This window comes from Pelobates fuscus, chromosome 3 (assembly GCF_036172605.1).
Source record: "Pelobates fuscus isolate aPelFus1 chromosome 3, aPelFus1.pri, whole genome shotgun sequence".
NCBI classification, from domain to species: Eukaryota; Metazoa; Chordata; class Amphibia; order Anura; family Pelobatidae; genus Pelobates; species Pelobates fuscus.
This window is the reverse complement of record NC_086319.1, coordinates 17,586,162-17,595,960: the sequence shown is the minus strand read 5'-3', so window position 1 is coordinate 17,595,960 and position 9,799 is coordinate 17,586,162. Positions and strand designations below refer to the sequence as shown.

Sequence of the window (9,799 nt, the reverse complement as noted above, 5' to 3'; positions counted from 1 at the left end):
TAGCTGTAGGTAATCAATACAAAAATACATAATTTTGACAAATGATGTGCCAGTACGGTCATGATGTAAAAGGATTTAAAAAAATCATGTGATCATATAAATGTTCCTAGCAAAATATTAAACATGGTTTCCTTAATAAAATGTATCAAAATAAATTCCGTTATGCTCAATATCTTTGAGTTTGTAAAGTTGTCCAATATTATGCCATCCTGTGCGAAGGAGCAGATATTAAAAACTGGGCGCTAATAACTATTTCATTGGAATCAGACAAAATATGCACGTTGACATGATGACACAGCTCTTATATTATCTTTAAACGGAAACAGAATAGAAAATCGGAACATGAAACATCAATGGTATAATGTCCACTTTACTTGTCAAATTGAACCTCAGAGAGTTCCTTAAATTAAACTTCAGGACTGTTATTTACAATTAAATAAGCAGCTTCAATAGTGATTTCTTAGACTTGTGGCTGATTGCTAAACATGAACTAATTAATTCTTCAATGGGTTTAACCCCAAATTATAGCAAGGTCATTGATTTTTCAGCACAGATATGCCTATTTGCACTGTGCTATATTTCAGTACAAGTTATAATTTTAACACTGTGATCACTGCGGTTTTAAAGTATTCTCTACCAAAGAGTTAAAGCAAGACTGATTTCGACATTTTGAAACATATAGAATCTGTAACAGAATACATTGGTTTTCAGTAACTTTCATATGGAATTCGGTTTTCTTTGATTAATATTATGTCTTACTAAAAATATTTTACATTGTGATTAGTAAATCACAAATCCACGTTTGTTTTCTTTAACTTAGTAGCAACGCTTCCTTGTTGCCATTTATTTGTTGATCGTTTGAGGGAACCCTGGCACAGTTCAGGCATTTGTTCTAATGCTCTGGTTTGCATGATGTCTGCGGGTCAGCAAGGAATCTTGGGGCTGTAGGTCGCCACAGATAAATTATTTTATATATATTTATCTACCTACCAGAGAGGACAGCTGTGTTTATGAAGACAAATAGAGAGCGAAGGGTCGGCACTTAAAAGAAATCTCAATACAAACGTAAAACATGAAAATACAGTCATTTTCTGTAACAGAAACATAGGACCTTCGTTTCAGAAAAATTATTGCAAAACAGCAAGAGAAGGAAGGCAAAAAAAAAATCTTGTAAAGCCAGGATGAAGAGTGAAGCAATGTCCTAGGTGTCGCTGCTTGTTACTGCGGTTGATATTTTTGTGTACTGGTTAAAGATGGTTTCAAAAGCTTCATCCCTGTGTACCATGGCACCAAATATTAGTGGCTGAAAGTGGAGAAGAGATATAAAAAAAACAGCATGAAACACCACCATAAAATATTGTATCCAAATCCTACAGACCCACCCTACGGAGAATCTAGGCCGTTATTCAAAGAGGAACTATTGTGAAAATCCACTCTGTATGTTGTAGAATGTTGATCTATGTTACTTGGCCATTGCCATGATAAAGAAAATTTGCCCATGGCTCTTAAACTTTATGAAGTTTGTCAGATCTTGTTCTATGTATTTTTTATGTTATTGAATAATGAAAGGACCACTATAGTGCCAGGAAAACAAACTTGTTTTCCTGGCACTATAGTGCACCGAGGGTCCCCCCACCCTCATAGTCCCACTCCCGCCGGGCTGAAGGGGGTTAAAAACTCCCCTTTCTCCAGCGCCGGGCTCCCTCGGCGCTGGGTACTCTCCTCCTCCTTTCCCAGTCATCGGCTGAATGCACATGCGTGGCAAGAGTCGCACGCGCATTCAGTCTGTCCATAGGAAAGCATTCTCAATGGACGCTGGAGTCTTCTCACTGTGATTTTCACAGTGAGAAGCGCGGTAGCGCCTCTCGCGGCTGTCAATGAGACCGCTACTAGAGGCTGAATTAACCCTAAAGTAAACATAGCAGTTTCTCTGCAACTGCTATGTTTACAGCAGGCACGGTTAATCCTAGATGGACCTGGCACCCAGACCACTTCATTAAGCTGAATTGGTCTTGGTGCCTATAGTGGTCCTTTAACTTTCAGAGGGGTTAAGGAGTTTGATTTGATGCAGAGGGCCACGGGTAGAATAAGACTTTGGTGGGGACATTGATGGGGTGTGGTTTTAAAAGACATGAATGGGGGTTGGGGTATTGTTCAGAAGGCTGGGTATAAGGGACTTTTGGGGGACTAGAGCAATATGTGAGAGGGATGGTGTAGAAGATGACTGCAGAGGCCACGTAGTGCATGATCAGACCCTTAGCAGCCTAGATCCCAAACTATGTGTAGAAAACTATACACTCCTCCCTCCTCATGCAATCATGTCAAGAATGCCTACAGCCATATGAAGATGGGTGGGGGGGAGGATAGGTTTTCATACCCAAACTTCCCATAGAGTAAAACACAACATTTATAAATGGCATTTGGTCAAGAATTTGAAACATAAAATGCATAACGATTACCTTTTGCGTAGAAGGTGTTGACACCGAAATACCCATTCCAGAACCTGGCAGTACAGAAAGAACTTTATACTGTAAAGAAATGAATGGCAAACGTAAGCAAGAAACAGATTTCATAATGTGTTGGTGTTTTATAAATAATAATATAAATGTATAATTGCCATTTTAACAGAATATAGACATAAGCTACAGAGGAGTAAGGAGTTCTTTCCACCTGGGCATCACAGCGAGCTCAGGCCCCAGGCCTATATCCATCTATTCTTTCCTAGATCAGCCACACATTGTAATCTAATAGGTCACTATAAACATTAATCATGATAATTCCCTACCGTTACTTGTTTGTGAGAAGAATCAAAATCCAGCAAGGAATAAAAGAATTCTATCAAACCCAGATTCAGAGTCTAAAGAAAGAATGTAACTGTACGAAGAAGTGTCTAATGGACGTGAACCATAAAACTAAACTGTTCATTTCCGGACTATAAATCAAACTGCTTTACGTTAGATATACATATATTTATAGACTATTCCAACAAACGATAAAACTGCTTAAAAAACTTTGAATCTGTTTAAAAGTATATTTCCGCTGTCATCTCTAATCCTGCCAGAAATAATGATGGTGTAAATCGCACAGAAAACCTTCCAACTTCAGAAGATTCCTAGCTGCATTGTCAGTAAGATCATTAAGCAAATAATTGTGAAGGACACATTTCAACCAGTTTCTTGAGCTAAGATGTAGCCATTAGGTTTGTCACTGAGAAAGAGTAATGTGCCATCAGTCTGTTCTGCTTATTCGTCCTTAGACTTAAAGGAACACTAAGTACCAACAGAACATAACTGAATTTGCCAAGTCTTGGCCTCATTCACACAGTGTTTTTCCCCTGTTCCTTGTCCCCAGAGCCTATCATTGCCCTCTTAAACAGGACTTGAGACTAAAGTGGTTGGGATACATTGCAGAAAGCAGCATTTTCTTTTTCTTTATCAAAACTAAAGAGATTTGAATGTTAAGAAAACAGAGGTCCAGTATCCTTTAACCTTTTCCTGATAAGTTTTATCCTGCAATCCATGAACCAGTTTAGTAGCCCTTCTATGAACTCTCTCTAAAGTTTCAATATCCTTCTGGAGATACGGTCTCCAGTACTGCGTTCAATACTCCAAGTGAGGTCTCACCAGTGTTCTGTACAATGGCATGAGCACTTCCCTCTTTCTACTGCTAATACCTCTCCCTATACAACCAAGCATTCTGCTAGCATTTCCTGCTGCTCTGTTACATTGTCTGCCTCCCTTTAAGTCACCCGTTCCTCAGATCTTGAGGTTAGGACTCGATCATCTCTTGCAACTGTCTTTAGTCTAATACTATCCTTACCTTTTGTGTCACTTTACCCCACTCCCTCTAGCATGTAAGCTCATTGAGCAGGGCCCTCAATCCCTCTGTTACTGTGTCACTATACCCCACTCCCTCTAGCATGTAAGCTCATTGAGCAGGGCCCTCAACCCCTCTGTTCCTGTGTGTCCAACTTGTCTGGTTACAACTACATGTCTGTTTGTCCACTCACTGTACAGCACTGCGGAATTTGATGGCGCTATATAAAAACATAATATCAAACTATTTTATACTCTGCCCTTTGGTTTTTATGTCCAACATGCATTAATATTTTTATTATTGCCATTTATAAAGAACCAGCAAATTTTGTAGCGCTTTACATTATGAGAGGGGGGATTTAGTTACATAGTTACATAGCTGAAAAGAGACTTGCGTCCATCAAGTTCAACCTTCCTCACATTTGTTTTTTTGCTGTTGATCCAAAAGAAGGCAAAAGAAACCCAGTTTGAAGCACAATTTTTGCAACAAGCTAGGAAAAAAAATCCTTCTTGACCCCAGAATGGCAGTCAGATTTATCCTTGGATCAAGCAGTTATTACCCTACATTGAAAGATTATATCCTTGAATATTCTGTTTTTGCATGTATGCATCTAGTAGCTGTTTGAACATCTGTATGGACTCTGATAAAACCACTTCTTCAGGCAGAGAATTCCACATCCTTATTGTTCTTACAGTAAAAAAACCTTTCCTTTGCCTTAGACGAAATCTTCTTTCTTCCAGTCTAAACGCATGGCCTCGTGTCCTATGTAAAGTCCGGTTTGTGAATAGATTTCCACACAATAGTTTGTATTGGCCCCGAATATATTTGTATAATTGTTACGGACCGTTTCAGCATAAAAGGGGAAAAATCGGTTTAGGCGATAATCCCCTTTTCCCAAAAAGGCACAGCTACTGTAAAAGCACCAAAACTCACGAACTGGATATAGGTGAATAAGGTAGCACTCCAGCTGGAACCTCACAAATAGCTGCTAGCAGATGAATAGGAAAAGCAGACATCAGCTTACACTCCTAGCAGTCAAATCTCCAACAGCATACAGTGAATCCCCCCAAGAACGAGACAAGGCTCCGTGTTGAAGGTCAAGCAGTGGTCTGTTTATTGAGGGCTACCTGCCCCTGTATTTATGCAGGTCTCCCACCTGGTGGACACTCCCCTAGGGGACCAGATGGAAGACTGAAACAGCAGACAGACACTTAGCATTTTAGGACAAACAGAGAAAAAACATCCCCACAATGCATCCTGGTTTCCTGGAGATAATTGGTGAGGTAATCCAATTATCTCCTAGGACAAAGACAAACCTCCATTACACATGTGGGGACCTAAATACAGAATATACTTTAAAATATATACAGTCACTTGTTACACATTAAATATGGACATGTTACATATCCCCAGATAGCTCAGGTCTGGGTGCACATTATTAGGTGAATGGCACCCAGACTACACGAATACAGTTTAATCGCCATGGAGCCAAAGTCTTTAATCACACGAATAGGCTCCATGGCAAGCTATCTGGGTTACCACAGTTCACATAAGAATACCGAATGAACGGCTGTTCGGCTACATCCCCCCCGAACAGGAACCAGGAGACGGACGGCTCAGCGGTGTTCGTGCAAATAAGTATCCGTTTATAGGTCCATAAGTTAGGTGCCGAACACCGCTGGCCGTACGGTACTTGTAAAATGGCCGCCGCCACGTGTTCGGTTGACGAACAAAGACCACCCTGGATTAGTCAATTAAGCTGCGGTTAACCGCAGCTTCACGGAGGTAAATTGAGGGCACACTCCAGCTCCCGGGTGGCCTGGCAATCGGTAGTTTGTTCGGTAGATACAATCTAACGAACACCCCGGCAGAAAAGGCACGAAGAAGCCTTTCTGCAGGGAAAATACGTTTTTACAGTCTGGCCCATAGTCCAAAGGCAGCAAGCGGGCAACCAGGCTCCTCCAATACAATGTGGCGAGATTGGTTTCGTCACATCTCTCCCCCTTTCCAAAAAGACTAACAGGGTACCTGACCTCCTGCCGGTCAGTGCCCTTGTTAGTCCAGCAACCCACCCACAAAGCAAAAAAAACAGTACAGCCCACCCACAATAAATAGTTACTACACCTGGGTAGAGGAGAAGTTTGTCCATGTCCAGGTGCCTCACCACGGCTGTGTAGGGGACTGGTAGGCTGCCTTGGTGGGTTGCTGAGTGGGCAGAGACCAGCGGTACTCTGTCCTGGTGCCAGCACTACCACCGGAGTAGTCTGGTTGGAGCCTGGTTGCTGGAGACGGACTGTCTCCCCCTTAGTTGCATAGCTCTGCTGCTGAGTGGGGAGACCGGTTGTCTCCCCCTTGAATACACAGCTCTGTCGTGGGGGGGTAGGACCGACCATCCCTACCCCCTGTGTGGTAAGTGCAGAGACCACGGTCCCATCTGCACTGGTGGGGGGTTTACAGTCTCCCCCTGGTACATTAAGCTGCCACTGGGGAGAGGGGGTAACAAGCTCCTCTCCCGATAGAACACTCTGCACATTAATGATCCGCCGCTGGGGAGAGGTGGTAACAAGCTCCTCTCCCATACATACTTTCAGTCTTTGCGGAGGGAGACCGACTGTCTCTCCTCCCAATACAGAGTCCTGCTGCTGGGGAAAGGAGACTGGGCTCTCTGTTCCCTGCTGGATACTCTGCCGCTGGGGACTGGAGACTGGGCTCCCAATTCCCGGCCAATAACACTGCCGCTGGAAAATGGAGACTGGGCTCCCAAGTCTCGGCACATCACACTGCCGCTGGGGAATGGAGACTGGGCTCCCAATTCCCAAAAAATCACGCTGCCGCTGGCGAGGGAGGACACTGCTCTCCTCTCCCTGTATTTCCCACTGCCTTCCTGGCATACCACTCTGCTGCTGGGGGGCAGGAACAACTACCTCTGCCCCCTGTAACTCAGCCTGCCGCTGGGGAGGGAGGACACTGCTCCCCTCTCCCTGTACTTCACACTGCCTTCCTGGCATATCACTCTGCTGCTGGGGGGCAGGAACAACAACCTCTGCCCCCTGTAACTCAGCCTGCCGCTGGGGAGGGAGGAGGCTGCTCTCCTCTCCCTGCACTTCACACTGCCTTCCTGGCATATCACTCTGCTGCTGGGGGGCAGGAACAACTACCTCTGCCCCCTGTAACTCAGCCTGCCGCTGGGGAGGGAGGACGCTGCTCTCCTCTCCCTGCACTTCACACTGCCGCTGGGGAATGGAGACTGGGCTCCCAATTCCCTGCCGGACCGGTGGAGAGACCTCGGTCCCATCTCCACTGGCCACCTGGGGTTCTTCCCAGTAAAACGGTACAATATCTTCCCAGCTGAAGGGGTCTGGATCTGGGTCTGCGCTTCCCTGCTGAGCCTTCTCACTGGAGTGGAACAGATTTTGGTAGCCCTGTTCCAGCTCCATCTCTCGGGTTACGAGGTGGACCAGGTCTTGCTCTATCTCCTGAGTGTCGTCCCAGTCATACCTGCTCTCCCTCCACTCAAAGAGATCACTGAACCGGGCTTGTGTGGTGCTCCCAAATTCAGGCTCTGAGAAAGACTCCCATAACAAGCCAGGACCATCCAACTCCTCTCCCTCTGGCTTGTCATGCTCGGCTGTCCAGGGCAGGTACTGTGCAACATACTACCAAAGCGCCTGGTAGGCATCCTCCAGCCACATCTCCTGCCATACTAGGTGTTCCAATTCTCTCACCCATTCCTCCAGGGGCTGCTCTCCCAGGAAGGGCATCCGCAGGGCTACTCGCTTCTGCAACCGCTGCTCTTCCTTGGGGAATCTCCCGTCCTGCTGGTATTCCACAATACCCAGTGCCTGGTACCAGATGCCTTTGCGTACTGCATCTCGGTCATCCATGTCACCCTCCTCGAACTCTACTGCTGGTTCCATGCTGGTGCTGTCAAGTTGTAAAATCCAGAGCAAAGGTGTCTCCTGTAGCTGTCCTTCTGGCTGTAGGAACGATCCCGCCGCTTGCCACCAATTGTTACGGACCGTTTCAGCATAAAAGGGGAAAAATCGGTTTAGGCGATAATCCCCTTTTCCCAAAAAGGCACAGCTACTGTAAAAGCACCAAAACTCACGAACTGGATATAGGTGAATAAGGTAGCACTCCAGCTGGAACCTCACAAATAGCTGCTAGCAGATGAATAGGAAAAGCAGACATCAGCTTACACTCCTAGCAGTCAAATCTCCAACAGCATACAGTGAATCCCCCCAAGAACGAGACAAGGCTCCGTGTTGAAGGTCAAGCAGTGGTCTGTTTATTGAGGGCTACCTGCCCCTGTATTTATGCAGGTCTCCCACCTGGTGGACACTCCCCTAGGGGACCAGATGGAAGACTGAAACAGCAGACAGACACTTAGCATTTTAGGACAAACAGAGAAAAAACATCCCCACAATGCATCCTGGTTTCCTGGAGATAATTGGTGAGGTAATCCAATTATCTCCTAGGACAAAGACAAACCTCCATTACACATGTGGGGACCTAAATACAGAATATACTTTAAAATATATACAGTCACTTGTTACACATTAAATATGGACATGTTACATATCCCCAGATAGCTCAGGTCTGGGTGCACATTATTAGGTGAATGGCACCCAGACTACACGAATACAGTTTAATCGCCATGGAGCCAAAGTCTTTAATCACACGAATAGGCTCCATGGCAAGCTATCTGGGTTACCACAGTTCACATAAGAATACCGAATGAACGGCTGTTCGGCTACATCCCCCCCGAACAGGAACCAGGAGACGGACGGCTCAGCGGTGTTCGTGCAAATAAGTATCCGTTTATAGGTCCATAAGTTAGGTGCCGAACACCGCTGGCCGTACGGTACTTGTAAAATGGCCGCCGCCACGTGTTCGGTTGACGAACAAAGACCACCCTGGATTAGTCAATTAAGCTGTGGTTAACCGCAGCTTCACGGAGGTAAATTGAGGGCACACTCCAGCTCCCGGGTGGCCTGGCAATCGGTAGTTTGTTCGGTAGATACAATCTAACGAACACCCCGGCAGAAAAGGCACGAAGAAGCCTTTCTGCAGGGAAAATACGTTTTTACAGTCTGGCCCATAGTCCAAAGGCAGCAAGCGGGCAACCAGGCTCCTCCAATACAATGTGGCGAGATTGGTTTCGTCACAATAATGTTATCATATCCCCTCCTCAGGCGACGTTTTTCTAAACTAAATAGGTTTAAATTTGTTAACCTTTCTTCATAGCTGATATGTTCCATTCCTTTTATTAATTTTGTAGCCCGCCTCTGCACTTTTTCTAGTGCCATAATATCCTTCTTTAGAACAGGTGCCCAGAATTGCACAGCATATTCAATATGTGGTCTTACCAGTGATTTATAAAGAGGCAAAATGATATTCTCGTCCCGAGAATGAATGCCCTTTTTCATGCAAGACAATACCTTACTGGCCTTGGCCACTGCTGATTGTCCTTTTCATTTGTTGTTATCCCTAATTTCCTTCCATTAAGGGTATACGTTGCTTGTGTATTCTTTACGCCGAAGTGCATAACTTTGCATTTTTCAACATTAAATTCCATCTGCCATTTTAGCGCCCAGTCCTCCAGTCTATCTAAATCCCTCTGCAGCAAAATAATATCTTGCTCACATTGTATTATTTTACAAAGTTTTGTAACTTTAAATAGGACAATTACAAGAAAACGTACAGAACGATAGGTTGAAGAGGACCCTACTCAAACGAGCTTACAGTCTATAGACTGTACTTATCCACATTAAATGTCAGCTGCCAGAGCTCTGACCATTTTTCTAGTTTACCTCAATCATTTTCCATTTGGCTTATCCCTCCTGGAACATCAACCATGTTACATATCTTAGTATCATCATTAAAAAGACATACCTTACCATCAAGACCTTCTGCAATATCACTAATAGAAATATTAAAGAGAATGGGTCCAAGTACAGATCCCTGAGGTACCCCACTGGTG

At 44.6% G+C, this 9,799-nt stretch overlaps 1 protein-coding gene across 4 annotated transcripts in view; it reads right to left on the bottom strand.

Annotated features, from left to right (window-relative positions):
* Positions 1-350: 350 nt before the first annotated feature.
* The window catches only part of GRAMD4 (GRAM domain containing 4), a 116,617-nt gene continuing 107,168 nt past the window's right edge, over positions 351-9,799 (bottom strand). For all 4 annotated transcript variants that reach the window (XM_063446786.1, XM_063446789.1, XM_063446787.1 and 1 more), the window contains 2 exons: positions 2,460-2,528; positions 351-1,303 (listed from right to left, as the gene is read on the bottom strand). In XM_063446786.1, the coding sequence (XP_063302856.1) occupies positions 1,202-1,303; positions 2,460-2,528 (171 nt within the window). In that variant the 3' untranslated portion in view covers positions 351-1,201. The remainder of the gene's footprint in view (positions 1,304-2,459; positions 2,529-9,799) is intronic.